Source organism: Bison bison, unplaced genomic scaffold (assembly GCF_000754665.1).
Source record: "Bison bison bison isolate TAMUID 2011002044 unplaced genomic scaffold, Bison_UMD1.0 scf7180017864151, whole genome shotgun sequence".
In the NCBI taxonomy this organism is placed as follows: domain Eukaryota; kingdom Metazoa; phylum Chordata; class Mammalia; order Artiodactyla; family Bovidae; genus Bison; species Bison bison.
Window position 1 is genome coordinate 110,509 of NW_011494723.1, and position 21,258 is coordinate 131,766.

At 40.9% G+C, this 21,258-nt stretch overlaps 1 protein-coding gene across 1 annotated transcript; it reads left to right on the forward strand.

The window, feature by feature from the left end:
- Nucleotides 1-349: 349 nt before the first annotated feature.
- Nucleotides 350-20,944, forward strand: TMEM19 (transmembrane protein 19). The gene is made up of 6 exons (XM_010840938.1): nt 350-990; nt 3,155-3,268; nt 12,248-12,385; nt 12,775-13,029; nt 14,619-14,828; nt 16,645-20,944. Exons 1-6 carry the CDS (start codon nt 861-863, stop codon nt 16,806-16,808), a joined length of 1,011 nt encoding a protein of 336 aa, XP_010839240.1. The 5' UTR covers nt 350-860; the 3' UTR covers nt 16,809-20,944.
- Nucleotides 20,945-21,258: the final 314 nt, after the last annotated feature.

Sequence of the window (21,258 nt, forward strand, 5' to 3'; positions counted from 1 at the left end):
TACTGTATGGCATGAACAATTCATCCGAATTTGATGCTTGACATGGACTTAACTGGATCTCAATCCACTTGCCTTCATTTCTCTTACTCTCATGGTGGCAGTTTCACTTTTCCGCGCTTGGGGATGACCTCAAACGCAAGACCTTTATATGGTGTTCCAACTGCCTAGATTCTAAGAAGCACTACAAACGCACAGGACACAAACGTCGGCACTCGCTTGCGGGATTCTCCAGGCCTACCTGCCCTTGGAGCCACCCTTTAAACGCTCTGGTGAGCGAAGCCACGCCCGCGGTGGCCACGGAGCATGCGCGCAAAAGGCACGTCTCGGGCGTAGAAGAGGGCAGGCGCGGGCCGAGATCCGGGGGCCTTGCGCCCGGCCGGCTGGACCAGGCTTCTAGAACCGCGCGGGCGGCCGTGCGGAGCGACCACGCGCGGTTTGGCGGGACTCGCCGCCGGGACACCCCGCATCCTAGTCCTGCGTCCCGCCCCTTCGCGCCGCTGGGGCCCGGCCTCCCTCTCACGGGTGGGCGGGGAAGGCGGAGCTCGCCGCCCCAGGCGTCTGCTTGGCTGCCCCCGCTTCCCTTTCCTGTTCGCGGCGGTGAAGTTCAGGTGTGAAGTATCCGAGCTCTGCGAGCGGGCGCCCATCACGGTTGCGGCTTGATTTCCTCGCCTAAGCTTCCGCGGCAGTGCTCAGCCCACTATCTAGAAACAGTGTCGGTTTATACTGTTTTCTCGACTGGTGACAAATGTTAGCATTTATGTTCGCCTCTATACGAATATTTTGCTGGCCACTTAACTGACTTTATTTTTCTCCGAAACGCGAGATAGTTTCTTCCCCAGGTGTTTATATCCTAATTTTTCATGCGAGATCTTGACGACAGTACGTACAGAAAATACATAAAGATGATAACTAATATAGTTATATTGAGCCTGATCATTTGCATTTCTTCAGCTTTCTGGATTATGTCTATGACTGCAAGCACCTATTATGGTGAGTATGAATGTTCTAATTTGTCTTTAATTGGTGAAAGTTAGAATGTCCCATTTTGAAGGTCAAAACTCGTGTCCTATGAAGGGTTATAAACTGTTGTGTTTATTTAACTTCTGTGGCCTGACTTGGATTTAACTAACATGGAAATATACAGTGCCTTGAACGTTTTAAAGCTTTAATATTGCTTGTCATACTAGTTATACCTGTTCCAAAATATGTTTTATATTTTATGTAATTGTTACATCTATCTTGATGAAAAGCAAGTGAAGTGAAACATAATTTTGCAAAGCAATTGCAGTGATACTTTTAATAAGAATATGCATAAAGTTCATCAGTTTCATGTGTCCTGTTTAAAAAAAAAAATGAAAATAAACGACACAGTATTCACATTTGGAGATTTGGAAGATTTGCCTGCTGTTTGGTCACTGCCGAAGAGCAAAATTGTTTTAAAGCCTGAAGCCAATTTACATAAATATGAGGTACTCTGAACTCAGAACTTGAAGGTTTTTGAAGCTGCTGTATAGCACAAGTATGCTTTTGTACAGATTCCTTGATACCCCTTTATAAAAACAGAATACTGTTCAGTTGAAAGGAAAAGTGAAAAATAGAGAAAGTAAACTTATAAATGCTTATGCTGCTAAGTCTGCTGCTGCTAAGTCGCTTCAGTCGTGTCCGACTCTGTGCGACCCCATAGACGGCAGCCCATCAGGCTCCCCTGTCCTGGGATTCTCCAGGCAAGAACACTGGAGTGGGTTGCCATTTCCTTCTCCAATGCATAAAAGTGAAAAGTGAAAGTGAAGTTGCTTGGTCCTGCCCGACTCTTAGCGACCCCATGGACTGCGGCCCACCAGGGTCCTCTGTCCATGGGATTTTCCAGGCAAGAGTACTGGAGTGGGGTGCCATTGCCCTCTCCAATAAATGGTTATAAGTGATTGCCATTTTAGACCTTAGTCGTTTTGCAAAGAAATGTGTGAATAATCTAGTGAATGTTTTCCAAGATACAGATTTCTGGCTGTTCATTCATGGTTCCCAGTAGGGAATGAGGGCTTGGGGAGGGAGGTAAATAAGTAACACTGCCCTTTCTTGGGGCAGTGTTAACTATGACTTGAACGAAATAGAATAAGCCAGGATTTGTAAATGTAAGTGACCCCTTGGGACCAGGCACCTAATGCAGGTAAGTGAAGCTGTCCAAGGCTTTTCTTTGCATGTTAAGCACATGAGAACAGTTTGCACTTCTAGAAATAGGATTTTCCCAGTTTTTTTTTTTTAATGTTTCACCCTCTTTGTCTTCCATTTTCCTTTTTTTTTTTTTTCAGTTTTTAAAATTTTTATTGTTTTAGTTGATGTACGATATTATGTTACAGGTGTGCGATAAAGTGAGTCATAATTTTTAAAAGTTATGCTCTATTTATAGTTACTGTAACATTTTCCAATTTTTGGTAGAAATGTGGGCACAAGCAATAGTTCACATTTATAATCACTTTATATTAAAGGGGGGACTTTAAATGGTAACGCCATGAATGGTCTAAAGGAGGTGGTTTCTCTTCCCCTGTAGTCAGTTCTGCCATGTGAGCCTGAACATCCAGGTTTTAAAACAGAAAACAAGAGTCTGGATTTTTTATACTAAATTTCCTAATCTTTATTGACTCAATTATCTGAAAAGAAATTATGCTAGCCGAAACAAAACAAAGGATGCCACCTTTGGAAAAATCAGTTGCTAACCTTTGAATCCTGAGGTGTGTATGTAGCCTGTGGGAATGTTACCTTTTTAAGAAATCTCTGTGAAAGGCAGAGAGAGGAATAATTGGATCGTGTTAAAAAAAATTGGATCCTGTTTGTTCTGTGCAGTTCTTGAGGTTGAATACGTGCCTGATTTCCAAAGAAAGAACCAGAAATGCATTTCACATCTTCAAATATGTATCAAATACCCATTATTATAAATAGTTGTAAATGGTTCTTAAAACTTAGGACTTATTTTGTCACTCACCAGTAGGATTGTCTCTCTTAAACAAGTTTCAACGTAAATATTTTACTTTGGTGGCTTCATCTCAGTTTCTCTGCTTACAACAGTATTTTAATCCAGAATACAGTTATCAAAGCTTGCACCCAAGACTAACCTGTGTAGGCCTGACACAATTTATGCTCTACTTCTATAATTTTCCAGGTAACTTTCAGCCTGTTTCTCCCTGGCGTTGGCTGTTTTCTGTTGTTGTTACTGTTTTGATCGTCTCTAATGGCTTTAAGAAGAAAAGTCTAGATCACAGTGGGGCGTTAGGAGGTATGTTTTTCTTTTGAACGTTTGGCGTATAATAATTGCTTGCTTATGTAATTTAAACATGTGGTTTCTAAATTCTGAACATATGAAACTATAAATCACAACGTTACTTAGTGTGATTACTTAGACAATGATAAAGTTATGCATTGTTTGCCATTCCTATTCTGCCAGAATTTCGGATACTAACATATCCTTCCTAACAAATTGAACTTTGTAGTTGATAACAAATAAATTAGTGGGATAGACTTTTCAGTACCTTGATTACTCAGCTCCTGAGTTGGATTAAATTTTCTGCAGGCAGACACATTGGAGCATTTTACCTCAAGGTAAAATGGAAGAGCCATTGGGAAGAATGTGCTCAGTCATGTCCAGCTCTTTGGGACCCCAGGGACTGTAGCCTGCCAGGCTCCTCTGTCCATGGGATTCTCCAGCCAAGCATACTAGAGCCGGTTGCCATTTCCTGCTCCAGGAGATCTTCCCTATGCAGGGACTGAACCCACGTCTCTTGCATCTCCTGCACTGCAGGCAGATTATTTTCCACTGAGCCACCTGGGAAGCCCATTTTGGGAAGAATAGCACTTGGAAATTACTGTTCGCAGCCTCAAGCGGAGTAGTCCCAGCTGAGTATTCTCAAGTCTTCAGAATTGCGATGAGGACAGGCCATTGATTTATTCTTCTGGCAGATACTTATTAAGCATTTACTGTGTGCCACTCTGCTAGAAACTGGGGGAATAGCTGTGAACAAGGGCAGGTTTCAGATTATATGGAACTTCTATTCTTTAGTACAGATAGATAATAAAATACATAAACCTTTACATATAATGATAAAGTTTATGAGAAAAAGATAATAAAGTGTGAATATTGGGGAATGTGGGACATTTTTCTGTGAATAGGCTCAGGATTAACTTTTGTGTTAAAGAGATAGTTTTGAACTGGGACCTAAAAAAGTCAGATATGAGAAGAACTGCAAGAAGCATGTTCCAGGCTTGACAAAACAAGCAGAAAGGCCCTGACATGTTCAAGCCTGATTTATTTGGGAGTGAGAATAAGATTCATTCGACTGGAAGAGTCATGAGAGATAAACATTAAAGAAAGATGCAATGGCCAGATAATACAGGGCTGTGGGGCACAAAAAAGATTTTATCCCAAGCTAGAATCCCCCTGTCTCAAACCAGAGGAGTGATGGGATCTGATATGACTTTGGGATTTTCATATTCTGCCAATGGTATAAGCCCCAAGACATGAGGATTCCCCTCAAATACGTCCTATAGGCTGAGATCACTACACGATGCTGATATTTACAACTGGCAGGTCTCAAAGCCGCCTACCCAGCCTTCAAGTGGCTGCTCATCATTAGCCCTAATGTATTGTAAATGTGCTCTCCTCTGTGTTCACATACAGCAGAGATTTTATAAACTTTTATGAATTAGAGTGGGCCTTCACGGAGGCGAGATACTCTGATAGGTAAAAGAACAAGCAGTAGAATCAGGCAAGATGGGTCTGAATAATGGCTAGGAAAGTCGTGGGACTTCGAGAAAGTCACTTAACCTCCCTGTACCTCAGTTTTCTCTTCAGAGAAGAGGGTTTTTAACATCTAACCTAGAAATTAACATGCCTTTGTAAATCAACTGTACTTCAACTTTTTAAGGACTCAGAAGATGAATAAGTGCTTCCTGTGAATTACAAATATCCAATCTAGAGAAGAACAACACCATGAAAGTAACAGCTTAAACTCCATGGCACCTCATTTCCAGTAGTACCTTTCAAAGTCCTAGGAAGGGCCCTAGCAATGTGCTCTCATGGTCCTCTTGTTTTGTGAATTTTTCAGAGGTAAAAGATTTAAAAAAAAAAAAAAAGCAGGCTCCCGATTTGTAAGCTTCAAGACCCACAAAATTCTGATCTACCCCTCATTTCGTTCTTAGAGTTGCAGCGGGAATGAAATAACTTCTGTGAAGTTTTTGGCTCAGTGCCTAGACACATAGCCAGCATGTATAGGGTGATTACCATTATTAGGCACAGGTCCTCGGGGAATCATGCTCATTCTCGTTCTTCAAAACTGAGATACACTCTTCAAGTTCTGTTGAGAAATTGAGAAATTTATTGTTAGCACTTTGACAGTACTAACTCATCTATACCAAACAATTTGAACAATTTTTGATTAAATATAATAATATAGAGTTAGGCTTTGCTAAAAATGTTTTTTCTTGGGCAGCCTTGCTTTGGGTTTTATCGTTCTTGACCTGTGGGAAGAAACATCAAGTTCTTGAAGTGCTGTCTTCCTTTGACTTCCATGCTGTTTATTATCCTGTTTTCTCCTCTTACTTTTCTGATCTCCACTTTCTTTTCTTTCCTGCTACCATTTCCTTTTCTGCCTTCTAGCCCTTTGGCCTCTATTCCTCTCCTACTTGGCTTGATTTAGAATTAGAAGATAAACATTTGAATCCTGGCATTGCCACCTCTCTCTCTGTGAACTTGGCCACGGCACCTATCTCCTCCGAGCCTCACTTTCTTCATAAAATAGGTCCCTATGGGCTTCTTGGTGAGGCTCAAACAACAAAATGTGTGGGACACCATATCTCTTTAGTCTGTGAAGTCTTACACGGTAAACTCCCCCCAGACAGACCGCACCATACGCTTCTGTGCCCCGTGCTGTTTGAATGGTGCTGGGCACTGTTGTAGCAGTGCTTAGGAAATACGTGTGGATGGATTTTAAAACCTCCACTCTCTACCTAACCACTCATTCTATAGAAAGTTGGTATCTTTTTTATTTGGAACTTCTTTTCCCTTTAAGGATAAAAAAACTGTACTGTTGATTCAAAGTATATCATCGTACTTGGGAAATCTGTCCTAACGTGTAACTGCAAGTCACTTAAACTTCGTCTTAATGACTACCCACCTGTAAAATGAGAAGGAATAATAATGTCTATAGCACTGACTCATCGTGAGGAGTCATACATATAAGATGATTAGCATAGAACCTGGCACTTAAAATATGTATCTATAAATGTTAGTATTGTTTTCCTTCCACAATTACTATTATAGTCATAGGGATTTTACTCAGTTTTGCCATAGCATGTCTTTAGTGTGCTTTGAACTGAGAAGGGTTTCAGAACATCCTCAGGATCTGGGTATTTGGAGTGCTCTTGTCCCCTCAAGAGAAAGAATACTTCTAGAATAAGGAGAGGATCACATAGGGCTTATAAAGCACTGTGCCAGTGATCTGCTCCAGTCTAGTTATTCAGTGTGTTCCTTTGAACATGTCTGTGTAAATAATTTGTCATCAATCTGTTGACAAGTTTAAATTTAATCTCACTTGTCAAGACTCTCGGGTTTAGTGATTTTTGCTTTTTTTAATTCATTCCTGCAATAAATATTTAGCTTTCCAGACACTGTTTTGGGCACTGAAGACTAAGAAGTGAAGAAAATAGGTAAAAATTCCATTGTCAAAGAGCTTGCATTTCTAGTCAGGGGAAGCAGATGAGAAGCAGGAGGTGTTTGAGGCATTTAAGCCCAGGAAGAAGATGCTGTAAGGGTGATGGGAGTGCAGAGCCAGTGGGGTGTTGTCAGAAAAGGCCAGTGGTTGTGCTTCATGTGGTCTCACAAAAGTGGCCTTACCTCTTTGGTTATCATAGTTCAGGTACGGTTTTCAGTCTTTTCAAATAGAAATCTCATTCAGTCAGGTACCCAGAATTGATCAGAGCCAAGGAAAACTGGTTTATGTTGCCTACTGCCACAAAGGACTAATCAGTGAGCCAGAGTGATACTTTATTAATCTGATTAAATATAGAACTCCTGGGCCAACTGGGTGCAAACATCACTATTCAGGTCAGGCCAGTTGAGAAGTCAGCTTGTATTTAGAAGGTTGCTTTTCAGGGGGCTCAGTGGTATAAGAATCTGCCCGCCAGTGCAGGAAAATTGGGAGACATGGGTTCAATCCCTGGATGAGGAAGATCCCCTGGAGGAGGAAATGGCGACCCACTCCAGTATTCTTGTCAGGAAAAATCCCACCGACGGAGGAGCCTGGCAGGCTGTGGTCCGTGGGTCGGAAAGAGTCGGACACAACGGCATAGACACACCTTCCTGAGAAACAGTCAGTGATGCGAATGCGTAGTTCAGAGAGTCCTGGCCTTGATATAGCATTCAAGTCTGCCAACCTCTGGTTCTCTTGGCCTTCATATGCTATATTTTGGGCTAACCAGCCTTCTTTTGATTCTCACAGTGTTTCTCTAGGCAATAGTATATATGATATAATTGATTAAAGTTTATTAGATTAAAAAAATTACAATCATACCTTTCCCTTTTCTGCCTCCCAGAGATTATTCCCAGGCCCCTTTGGTTGCAATTCTAGGTAACTTTCAGCCTAGAGATCTCTTCAAGAAAATTGGAGATACCAAGGTAACTTTTCATGCAAAGATGGGCACAGTGAAGGACAGAAATGGCATGGACCTAACAGAAGCAGAAGATACTAAGAAGAGGTGGCAAGAATACACAGAAGAACTGTACAAAAAAGATCTTCACGACCCAGATAATCACGATGGTGTGATCACTCACCTAGAGCCAGACATCCTGGAATGTCAAGTGGGCCTTCGGAAGCATCATTATGAACAAATGGAGAGGATGCTAGTGGAGAGGATGGCATTCCAGTTGAGCTATTTCAAATCCTAAGAGGTGATGCTGTGGAAGTGCTGCACTCAATATGCCAGCAAATTTGGAAAACTCAGCAGTGGCCACAGGACTGGAAAAGGTCAGTTTTCATTCCAGTCCCAAAGAAAGGCAATGCCAAAGAATGCTCAAACAACCACACAGTTGCATTCATCTCACACGCTAGCAAAGTAATGCTCAAAATTCTCCAAGCCAGGCTTCAGCAGTTTGTGAACCGAAAACTTCCAGATGTTCAAGCTGGATTTAGATCTCAGAGGAACCAGAGATCAAATTGCCAACATCCGTTGGATCATCAAAAAGCAAGAGAGTTCCAGAAAAACATCTATTTTTGCTTTATTAAAGACTATGCCAAAGCCTTTGACTGTGTGCATCACAACAAACTGTGGAAAATTCTTCAAGAGATGGGAATACCAGACCACCTGACCTGCCTTCTGAGAAATCTGTATGCAGGTCAAGAAGCATCAGTTAGAACTGGACATGGACTAGCAGACTGGTTCCAAATCAGGAAAGGAGTACATCAAGGCTGTATATTGTCAGCCTGCTTATTTAACTTATATGCAGAGTACATCATTCAAAATGCCGGGCTGGATGAAACACAAGCTAGGATCAAGATTGCCGGGAGAAATATCAATAACCTCAGATATGCAGATGACACTACGCCTACGGCAGAAAGCAAAGAAGAGCTAAAGAGCCTCTTGATGAAAGTGAAAGTGGAGAGTGAAAAAGTTGGCTTAAAGCTCAACATTCGGAAAACTAAGATCATGGCATCTGGTCCCATCAGTTCATGGCAAATAGATAAGGAAACAAACAGTGGAAACAGTGACAGACTTTATTTTTGGGGGCTCCAAAATCACTGCAGATGGTGACTGTAGCCATGAAATTACAAGATGCTTGCTCCTTGGAAGAAAAGTTATGCCCAACTGAGACAGCTTATTAAAAAGCAGAGACATTACTTTGACAACAAAGATTCATCTAGTCAAAGGTATGGTTTTTCCAGTAGTCATGTATGGATGTGAGAGTTCGACTATAAAGAAAGCTGAGCACCAAAGAATTGATGCTTTTGAACTGTGGTGTTGGAGAAGACTCTTGAGAGTCCCTTGGACTGCAAGGAGATCCAACCAGTCCATACTAAAAGAAATCAGTCCTGAATATTCATTGGCAAGACTGATGCTGAAGCTGAAACTCCAATACTTTGGCCACTTGATGTGAAGAGCTGACTCATTTGAAAAGACCCTGATGCTGGGAAAGATTCAAGGCGGGAGGAGAAGGGACAACAGAGGATGAGATGGCTGGATGGCATCACAGACTCAATGGACATGGGTTTGAGTAAACTCCGAGGGAGGCCTGGCGTGCTGCAGTCCATGGGGTGGCAAAGAGTTGGACACAACTGAGCGACTGAACTGACTGATTCCCTCTATCAGAGCTATTTATAGACAGCGTTGTTTCACTTCCCCAGATCTCATCCACCAGTTACAGAATTAACATGTTTTAAACTCAGAAGATAGCCGTAATTCTTAGAGTCTTCACATTCTTTGAAAGCCTCCCACTGCTACACGTATTAAGCCCTTAGCACTGAGGAGCCATTAGAGTCGCTAGAGGTGGGTTGAGGAGGTGGGATAGACACGCGCTGGAGACAGCAGTTACTAACCCAAAAGTTCAGACGTAACTGGGAGATACAAAAAACTCTAAGATTTCTAGACTACATCAAAGAAATCATTCCTTTGAAGCACGTTGCCTTCAATTTATTCCTCATTCTGAACCTTTCCTCAACTCAAACACTGATTGCTTCACACGGTATTTTGAGGTGGCTGAAGTAAAGGGCAGCCTCCTGGAGAAGGGTGGGGCATGGTGGTGGTGAGGGAGAAAGACACTGACTGTTGCTTCATATACCTCCATATGTTTTGGCTTTCCTCTCCAGTGCTTGTGTACTGTGAGCATGTGTGCACATTTGCTCAGCTGTGCCCAACTCTTTGCGACCCCATGGACTATAGCCCGCCAGGCTTCTCTGTCAGTGGGATTTTCCAGGCAAGAATACTGGAGTGGGTTATCATTTCCTTCTCCGGGGTGGGCAGGCCTTCCTTGATAGCTCAATTGGTATAGAATCCACTTGCAATGCAGGATACCTGGGTTCGATCCCTGGGTTGGGGAGATCCCCTGGAGAAGGGAAACACTACCCACTCCAGTATTGTAGCCTGGAGAATGCCATGGAGTGGGTAGCCTGGGTTGGACATGACTGAGCAACTTTCTCTTTTCTCCAGGGGATCTTCCTGACTCAGGAATCAAAGCCATGTTACCTACATTGGCAGGTGGATTCTTAATCACTGAGCCACCAGGGAGGCCCAAATGTGTACTACTTGTGTAATATATTAAAAAAACAATTGAAAAGACTTAAAGGTTGGATAACATAATAACATCATTATTATTACAATAATAATCATAATTGCAACAATAATGTGATTGTTGAGGTTTTGCCACTGTAACTGCTATTTAATGTTATTGCCAATGATCCTCGTTAACATTTATTAAGGACCTCCTATGTGCTGACTTATATAGTAAGCATATTATTAAAATTATCTCATTTAACTTTCCACAGTAAGCCAGTGACGTAGGAATTATTATTATTATTAATACACTAATGAGAAACTGAAGCTTAAAGTTAGGTAACATCTAGTTATTCAATAGTAAGTGCAGCAGTTGAGGTTTTAACTTCAGAATGTTCAACTCCAGAGGTACAGCACTTTATTACTTTATTAGTACTTTATACAGCATTATCCTGTTTCTTGCACTCCCAATTAAAATGTACTGAACTTAAGTAAAATGCCAATAATCAAGTAATTCAGTGACTGATGAATCAGTCTAGCTTGAGCTAACCAATGGAAGGAATTACTTCAGAAATAGGAATCTGGGCCCTTGTTCTGTTCTTTAATACTTAAATTATGAAATGCATGGTAGCATACTTAATTGTTTAATATCTATTCTGTTACTTAGTAGTGTTTTGTTGTTGTGTTATTTAATAAAAATCTTCATATAGCAAAACTGAATATATTTATCTTAAGAGTTACAAGAGAGCAGAGATTGTCCACCATGCAGTTAGGGGTGGAAGAGGTTGTAGTTAGTAATATTATACTAGCAGGTAGCCTGGATAGGGCCATAGAAGATAGCTGTGCCTGGGTGTGCTCGTCACATTCTTGGAAAATGCCAGGCTGGAAGTCCTCATGTATGTGCGTGAGTATATATGCATGAGTGTATATTTCTATGTGTGTATTCACTTGCTTTGTCCACAAAAAGCAAATATATCTCAGTAGACATGGACAGACCGTGAGCCTAGATTTTGACCTCTAATATCCATTCCCCACTGGAATGAACCAGAGCTCCTCAGAGAAATGGCTGCTTTCAGGGCTGGGGCAAAAAGTAGGTTTAAGATGAGCCTCAAGTATTCTGTTATGCCAGAAAGAAAAGAAATGCTTAAAAATATATATATAGAAAGAGATGATCATGTCATATGAATACAGTTCTGAGCTTGTCTACTTTGTGTGTTTTGTCTGATTTTGGTATACCCACCCCTGCTCTCTTTTGGTCACTTATTTGCATGGATTATCTTTTTCAGTTCTTTCAACCCATTGTGTTTTTAGATTTAAAGCAAGTCTCTTGTAGTCAGCATATAGTTGGACCAGTATTTTTATCCATTTTGCCATCTCTGTTTTTTTGAGTGGATCACTTAACACATTTACATTTAAAATAATTATTAATAAGTAGAGACTTCTGTCATGTTGGAATTTGTTTTCTATGTGCCTCTTTCTCCCAGATTCACTCTTGGATGGTCTATTTACTGAATTTTTTGTAAAGTGGAAAAAAAATCCCAGGTATGGAGGGGAAATGTAAAAAATAGAAACTTGAAAGACTGTGCTGCTGCTAAGTTGCTTCAGTCGGGTCCGACTCTGGACGACCACGTAGATGGCAGCCCACCAGGCTCCCCCGTCCCTGGGAATCTCCAGGCAAGAACACTGGAGTGGGTTGCCATTTCCTTCTCCAATGCATGAGAGTGAAAAGTGAAAGTGAAGTCAGTCGTGTCCGACTCTTAACTACCCCATGGACTGCAGCATACCAGCCTCCTCCGTCCATGGGATTTTCCAGGCAAGAGCACTGGAGTGGGTTCCCATTGCATACTGTTTGGTAATGTCTTAGTTGGTAAAAATGTCAATATATTAGAAATGAACATTTCCGGTTTTAATATGAAAATAACTGAAAAAATTCATTCTTTTTTTTCACAGTATTAGTGTATGGACTAAGTGTAATTTTGTATATATGTGTTTCTTTCAGGGCTCGTGGTTGGATTTATCCTAACCATTGCAAATTTCAGCTTTTTCACCTCTTTGGTGACGTTTTTTCTTTCTTCCTCAAAACTTACTAAATGGAAAGGAGAAGCAAAGAAGCATCTAGATTCAGAATACAAGGAAGGTAAAATGAATTATTCTTAATGTCACTTAAATTAGTAACTTTTATTTCATCTTAACAGAAGCTTTTAATCAGAACCTGTTTAGACTCATGAAACATAAATTTTATATGAGAATTACTTAAAGTAGTGGCCTGATATAGTTTATTGTTACTTTACCATGATAGCAAGAACAGCAGAATTTTAGAAGTGCTGAAGTCTATCATTAATTATTCTGAAACAATATAGAATGTGGGCAGCGTTATCATCCCACTTGTAGTCATTTTAAAAATTATAGTCATTTTTCTTTTCTTAAACTCTACAATGTAAATTAGGAGCAGTTACAGGTACCTGCATGATTTTCCTCCTGAGGAGGAAACACCCTTGTGCTCTTCATTTTCTTGTTGGATCCTAGGTGGGCAGAGAAACTGGATTCAGGTGTTCTGTAATGGCGCGGTGCCCACGGAGCTGGCCCTGCTGTACATGATAGAAAGTGGCCCTGGGGAAATCCCAATAGATTTTTCCAGACAGCACACTGCTTCCTGGATGTGTTTGTCTCTCTTGGCTGCACTGGCCTCCTCTGCTGGAGACACATGGGCCTCAGAAGTTGGCCCTGTTCTGAGTAAAAGCACGCCAAGGCTAATAACAACCTGGGAGAAAGTTCCAGTTGGTGAGTCTTTATTTAAGTTTCTTTTTTTTTTTAAAAAAAAAGTGAACAGGGACTTCCCTGGCAATCCAGTAGTTAAGACTCTGAGGTTCCACTGCAGGGGATCCGGGTTTCATCCATGATCAGGATGTAAGATCCCTCATGACACACAGTGTGGCCAAAAAAAAAAGCCTCTTGATTTATTGTATTTCTTACTTAAAAGCCTCTTAAGAATTTCAGTTTGGGGTCTCCCCTAGTGGTCCAGTGGCTAAAGCTCCGTGCTCCCAGTGCAGGAGGTCTGAGTTCCATTTCTGGTCAGGGAATTAGATCCTGCATGCCACAAGGAAGAGTGAGGACCCCACATGCCAAAACTGAAACCCAGCGCAGCCAAATAAATAATTTTTTTAAAAAGAGAGAATTTCAATTTTCCCCCTTAATTGGAAAATGACTATAGGCTATTAAACTGGTGATAATAAGTAATATTTCAGGAAGTGTTAGTAACTCCTAGATTGGAGAAGGAAATGGCAACCCACTCCTGTGTTCTTGCCTGGAGAATCCCAGGGATGGGGGAGCCTGGTTGCTGCCGTCTGTGGGGTCACACAGAGTCGGACACGACTGAAGTGACTTAGCAGCAGCAGCAATAAGTCCTAGATAAATTGTATGCAAACATAGAGATTGACCTGCAGGCTTATCAGTAGGAAGGGAAAAGGAAAGAAATGGTAGAGTATCTCTTGGGAGCCTGTTACGTGGTTAGTGCTTTGATGTGTATCTCATTTCCCCATTATTGTTATCAACTATTGCTACTGCTGTTAATAGTACTACTACTACTACTGCTTTATCACCATCTCCTCCTCTCTTTCTTCTCCTTTTTCCTTCCTTTTGTCCCCTTCATTAGCAGCAGCAGCTGCAACATAACAATTAATATATTTGAGTACCTGCTATGTGCAAAGCAGTGTTCTGACTGCTCTCCATTATTACTGTTTAGTCTTAATAATCTGAGAAGGCAATGGCGACCCACTCCAGTACTCTTGCCTGGAAAATCCCATGGACGGAGGAGCCTGGTGGGCTGCAGTCCATGGGGTTGCTGAGTCGGACAGCATTGAGCAACTTCACTTTCACTTTTCACTTTCATGCATTGGAGAAGGAAATGGCAACCCACTCCAGTGTTCTTGCCTGGAGAATCCCAGGGACGGAGGAGCCTGGCGGGCTGCCGTCTATGGGGTCGCACAGAGTCAGACACAACTGAAGCAACTCAGCAGCAGCAGCAGCAGTCTTAATAATCATGTGAATTGGTCCTTTTATTGTTTATATCTCACAAACAAGTAAACTAAGGCATAGAGAAGTTACATAACTTCATCACAGTCACCAAGCTTGGAAATGACAGAACTGAAAGTGAAACCAAGCAGCCTGGCTCTCCTAAACTCACTGCTGAAAATGTCAGGAATTATTGAGGAGAAAAGCCTCCTTTCTAAGTAGGAGGGTCTTTGGATTGCATCAGAGTGAACCCTTTCTTTGAGTTGGTTTTGATTAGACAAGTACCAGATGTTTTGCTTCTTTTGACTTCATATGTTGGCTGATTGTTCACCAGCTGATTTTGTTATGTTCTTCTTTAGGGACCAATGGTGGAGTGACGGTGGTGGGCCTTGCCTCCAGTCTTCTTGGTGGAACCTTTGTGGGCATCACTTACTTCCTCACACAGTTGGTTTTTGTTAACGATTTAGACATTTCTGCTCCCCAGTGGCCAATTATTGCATTTGGGGGTCTGGCTGGATTACTAGGATCAATTGTGGATTCATATTTAGGAGCTACCATGCAATTTAGTGGTAAGAACATAACCTTATTATTGCAACTTATTGGTGTATTAAAGAAATGAGGACTCAGCCACAGACAGTGGTAGCAGTGCCTAGCCACTTCAGAGAAGATATGTTTTAGACATATCTTAGATATGTCATGTTTATGGACAAAAAATTCTAGGACTGTATTTTTGACTAATTGTAAACAAGTTATTTTAGTTTCTTTTCTGTGGAAAGTGGAAAGCATTACAACAGAGATATTTAATGTAAGGGTTTTTTTTCACCTATGCTGCTGGTTGATTGCTAAAGGTAGTAGTCTGATCATGACACTGAATAAATGTGTCCTTAAAACCAAAAGAAAAGAGACAGGGGCTTCCTTGGTGGTGCAGTGGATAGGAGTCTGAAGATTCCACATGCCATGGAGCAGCTGAGCCTGTGTGCCAGCACATGAAACCCGCTGAGCTAGAGCCCAAGCTCTGCAACAGGAGCCGGCACGATGAGAAGCCCGCACGCTGAAACGAAGAGATGCTCCCACTCTCCACAGCTAGAGAGAGCCCATGCGAAACAGTGAGACCCAGTGCAGCCAAAAACAAAATAAATATGTTAAAAAAAAAAGAGAGAAAGAAATGGGGAAGAAATATGGAAAAGAAAAAAAAAGAGATAAGATAATAAAAACAATCCCAAAGACACAGGTTGTTCAGGGAGCCAGAATAATAGGGCAAAGTCTGTAATACAGTTTTGAATTTCTTATTCTTTTGTGATAAACTGACTGACAGAGAATTATTCCTGCAGAGCAATGAGTAGAAGCTATACAGGGAATGACCATGCAGGCGACAGATGCATTTGCTTATGGGATTTTAATCCCAGGGAAGCAGAATTTGGGAGTCAGACCAGTCTTATGCCCCTCTTTCCATTTGTTTTCCAAATCCATTTGAGAAATAATTCTTCTGCTAACCTGACGCCACACGGATGATGTACTTTTCTACTGTGACGTCATGTCTGCTAGTTCTGCATCAAGATACATAAGCGTTTCTCCAACATTTTCTGTGCTTTGCACCTAAGGCTCTCCTGTCATGTCAGTGTACCGACTTGTTCTCTTTGGTGTGTCTTTGCTCCAGCCTCTGACCAACCACGTCTTCTCCTTTGATTCATACAGTGAAGAGGCTGGAAGTCTCCAGACAGTTCCCCAAACACAGTGCTCCCAGTCTCTCTTCACACCCCCGTATAATCTGGTTCCACCAACAAAACATCTGCTCTCTCAGCTTCATTAGTCTTATCTAGTTGCTGGGAGGAAGCAGTTGGATTTTAATTTATACTAAAGGGTCAGTAACCATACACACAACGCATTACACTTTTTATTTTAAAGCGCCTAGGTTTTATTCTAAACTGAGTTCTTACTCGGAAATTTCTGATCATATTGAGTGGGTTGGGAAAAAAATGTGGGCTGGGGGGCAAATTGGATTCATCTCTGTGTGCCTCCTTTGTGTGAGCACCTTGCTGGGCCTTAGTGTCTATCGTAGAGGTTGCAAAGGTGACCCCTGCTTTCAGGAGCCTTCCTGCCACCTCTGCTGTTCAAGGCCTCCCTTCTCCTTCTGAAAGAACTTCAGCATTGTTGAGAGACCAGTATTGAGGCATACTGAGACCCACTTCTTCAAGGAGGCCTTTTGTAACCGTGGGTTCCGTGTCGCTCACCATGTAGGTATCCACTAAAGTCATTCTTTGAATGGCCAAGAATCTTCGCAAGGGTAGCTTCTTTAGAGCAGAAAGCTAATTTGGTTTTTGCTGTTGTTTTTTTTAAATCAAGTCATTTGGATTTTCCACTTCATTCGCTTCTTTTTCATTCCAGGTTTGGATGAAAGCACTGGCATGGTGGTCAACAGCCCAGGGAAGGAGGTGAAGTACATAGCCGGGAAACCCATCCTCGACAACAATGCCGTGAATCTGTTTACTTCTGTCCTTGTAGCCCTCTTGCTCCCAACAGCTGCTTGGGGTTTTTGGCCTAGACAGTGAACTTTATTTCATTTACCAAAGTTAAAATTATGATGAATTTAGCTAAACTTGCAATTCCAAGTTTTATCCCAAGTTTTATCCCAAGAAGAATAACTAATGACAAAGCAGAAGTGCCAATTCCTCCTCTAGTCCATTATGATGGCATGCCAGTTTTCCTCTCTGTGATGCATTTCTGATAGCTAATATCTTCCCAGTGAAAGACAAGACTCAATTTAGCTATTTTTCTTCTGCTGAATAGAACTTGAACAGTGAAGTTATAGTGTCCCAATATATTGAACTGAAAGTTCCTGCATGGTAGATATAAATTGTTTTGTTTATTTAAATCAGCAAAGGGACTAAAAGTGATAACATTTTTAAATGGTGGAGTTGTGATGGAGAAATGCCTCCCTGCCAGTTACCCTGATGTTGTATTTAAACGAATGTGTGCGGAAGCCTGCGTAAGTGTAGTATCCTGGACTTCTCCCGTTACCTGCCACTTAGTACTGCAAGAAGTGTGGAGCTTGGTTCCTGGTGAGCTGCAAGGTCTTCTCCACATTTGTTCTTCCTTCCTCAGAGTTAGTGATGGAAAAAAAAAGTTAATGTCTTTTTCATGTGACCATTAGAAGGCACACAAAAAAGATTATTTTTAAGTAAAAGCAAAAGAGATACCTGAGATCTAAAAAATGTGCACCTTTCTATATATTTCAGTTGGTCTCTGAGCAGAAGTTATCTTAAATTTAATACCTTTAACGTACTTTGTAGCTTTCTTTGAAATTGTCTATGAATGTGGTTTACATTAGCATCTTGACCAGTGAGAGTCACTGGAAAATTAGTGCAATTATTGTTTCATTCGCTGTCCTAGAATTCACTGGAAGATGCTGTGACTTCCTGTTAAGGTACGCTCTCCTCTACTATAGCTTCAACCAAAGTGAATGCCACTTTCAGTTACGTTCTTCAGTTTGATGGAAGTGCTAAAGGAGTTTAATATAGTATGGATTGTTGTGCTAAAAGTATTTTGAAATATCTCATGTGATTTCAATATTTTTCTTCCCCTGCCGCTTGCGCATTCATAGAAAAATTGAGGAGAGATTCATGAATAAGCCACTATCAGAGTAGAGAAAGCTTAGAATTCTTTATTGGTGACTGCTTCAGTAATTATCTAGAAATGACTTGGTTCAGGAAGAATTTTTTAAAAAACAGTTGACACACTTAAGCCTTAAGCCAAGCAACTCAGTGGGTCTCAACCTATCTGCTTTGTGTATACATTGACATCACCTGAACATCTTTTTAAAGAAATACTTACGTCTGCGCTTCTCCCCAAAATTCTGATGTATGTGGTCTGGGACACAGACTGAGTATTGGGACTTTTAAAAGCTCTGGCCGCACCTTAGAATTGTTTTTAAACACAATTTTAATAGGGAGTTTTTAAAAACACTGTTGTTAAGGCCGCTCTTTAGACCAAGTAAATCAGAATGTCTGAAAGTGAGATCCATGCATGGGTTATTTTTAGCAAACTCCCTAGGAGAGTCCAATGTTTAAACAGTTTGAGAACTATGAAATAAGAATATGCTGTCCTCAGTCACTCAGTGGTGCTTGACTCTTTACAGCCCTGTGGATGGACTGTAGCCTGCCAGCCTCCTCTGTCCATGGGATTTTTCCAGGCAAGAATACTGGAGTGGGTTGCCATTTCCTGCTCCAGAGGATCTTCCCAACACAGGGATTGAACCCACTTCTCCTGTGTCTCCTGCATTGGCAGGCTGATTCTTTACCACTGAGCCACTAGGGAAGCCCCGAATTAAGAATATCTTTATACAAATGTCAAATCATTATGTTGTATCCCGGAAATTAATGTTGTATATCAATTATAGTTCAATAAAAATAAATTTAAAAAAATACCCCATACCTAAAAGTCTCAAAAGAATGGGGCTTTTCATTTTTATGCAGACAGCTATTAGCAATAGTACTGGGTACTGTCTTTATGGATGGATAGCTTCTGGTAATACGGAGTCTTACATGACTTCCCAGATCATTTCTCTGTCGTTTTTTCATATGCAGCTTGTGTTTTTCCTACAGCTGTTCTAACATTCCTCTTCTCTCTTCTCCTGGAGATTTAACTTCATAACATTCTTTGGGGCAGACATGCTCATTGGAACCATTTTGTGGTTTGGAGGAATCACCACATTGGTAACAGTTTGGGGACATATGCTTTACAGTCCTTTATTTGAAAACCAAGGGCTAGTTGTGTTTTGGAATCAAAATTTTTCAGATTTTAGACAAGTGATAGGGTAAATATAAAATATTTTACTTAAAACTGTGCAAAGAGTCTAGAAGAGCACCCATTACCAAATACATTGATACTTCTGTGGTGGATATATGAATACCACTAATAAATGTGATAACTAAAGACGCCGAGAGCCTCAGATCAGGTCAGATCAGTTTTTGTCACAGAATTTAGGAAGAAACTCTCTGTTTGCAGAGCATATTTGGATATGATAATTGTAGACTTTTAAAAAATGTGCTTTTTTAAAAAAAATTTTCCATGTATTAGATATTTTACTGTAACAATAAATAGTTTATGTAAAAAATGCTTTTCATGGGAAGAGCTCCATGGAGGCATTTACTAAAGTAATACGTGTACTGCTGCCTACCTGGGCAGCCTAAAGGCATACATTCTATTTCTTGCCATACTCTCATACAGTAGAAAAGAGCAAGGTATATGTGGCTCAGGGCAGCTCCAAAAGGAGATCTGAAGACTTCAAGGAGGAGTATTTGAAGACTCATCAAAGGGAACCATCAAGAGAACAGTGAACTGATAAGACAAGGCATTCCATCCGTAGCTTTTCTCATCACTAACTTATCTATGCCTCGGCCCAGGTGCGGATGGTGCTGGTTTAGTCACTAAGTCATGTCCAGCTCTTGTGACCCCATGGACTGTAACCTGCCAGGCTCCTCTGTCCATGGGATTCTCCAGGCAAGAATACTGGAGCGGGTTGCCATTTCCTTCTCCAGGGGATCTTCCTGACCCAGGAATCAGTATCTCTTTCTTTTTTCTAGCTGCTTTACCTGTAGGATGCTGAGTCCAGAAATGCCAACCTCATCCCAATTAGGCATAGACTTAGTATAAAGAAAAATCATGTGAGATGACATGTTGTAAACGTTGCCACGTGCCTGCAGCTCAGACAGCTGCTGCCTGTCTGCACCTGGGCGTCCTGGAGCCCCACCCTCTGGTGTTCCTGATGCCACCACAGTGAGAGAGACTGCTTGGCCAGCAGATCCCAGGGGACTTGCAAGAGCTTTCAGCGTGAATGCACAAATGTGCAACTGCACCATGGAGCATTATTGCTATAACTTCAAATGGTTCTGAACATATAAAAAATAAGTGTTCAGTATATGTTAAGTTGTTTGAGCCTAATCAGCTTTCCCATTTAAGGCAGGAAAAAAAAAGATGATCAGGAACATATTTCTGGAAGAAAATTAAAATACCAGTTTGGTTACCTGAACTTTACAGGACTGCCGTGATGCCAGTGTTTCTCAATCGTGTGACACAGTTCTAATGGCTTTGGAACTGATGAATCAGGAAGTGATTGTAGAAAGGGTGGGGTTGAGGTGGGTTAAAAGGGCAAAGCTCCTGAATTTATTTTTTCTGAGAATACATGTTAATTCCCGTTCATTTATCATAACCACATCCTTCAAAACTTATTTTACACATGTGGCAACTCTTTTTTTAATGTTTCAATTTTTTTAATGCGTAATTGATACTCTGAATCTATCCTTCTTTTTAAAAAATTGTAACACTAGAGGCAAACTAAAACATCCTTGCCTCTACTATCGCCTCAACAAATCTAGCTTTCTCCCACCTTCCTCAAGATAACAACTGCTAGAAATTTGAGATATTTTCTAGATATTACTTGTTTTGGATGTGTTTTAATATATATAAATCAGTCAGATTTTCTTATAATTTGCACTGTCATTTTGCTGCTTCAAGTCAGGTACTTAAACCCAAGAAAAAACTATTTAGGAAAAATGATTAGAAGGATATATACCAAAATACTAATGTGTTATAGATTATGTTTATTTTTGAGATAATTTTTAAGTTTGTGATCTATAAATTATTTACCAATAAAGCTACTGTTAAAATACTTATACAAAAATAATTTTCAATACGTCTTTATGAGGTTTTTGTTTTTGGCTGTGCCGTGCTTCTTGTGGGATTTCAGTTCCCTGGCCAGGGATTGAACCTGGGCCTCAGCAGTGAAAGCACCAAATTCTAATCACTGGACCCCCAGGGAATTCCCTAAATACTTTTCTAAAAGTCTGCAATCAAATAAGTTTCTTCTGCAAATGAAAAAATGCTCAGAGTAACCAAAATAATCTCTGGGAATAACCCCTCTTCCCTACTACCCTTCCCCATTGTTATTTTAAATAGTATTCCCTCTTTTTATCAACAGCCTTATTAGCAATGAATTTGAAA

Coding starts and splice junctions, on each gene's coding strand:
- TMEM19 (XM_010840938.1), top strand. CDS start 861: ATGCGAGATCTTGACGACAGTACGTACAGAAAATACATAAAGATGATA. Junction 991..3,154: donor GACTGCAAGCACCTATTATG/GTGAGTATGAAT, acceptor ATAATTTTCCAG/GTAACTTTCAGCCTGTTTCT. Junction 12,386..12,774: donor AGATTCAGAATACAAGGAAG/GTAAAATGAATT, acceptor GTTGGATCCTAG/GTGGGCAGAGAAACTGGATT.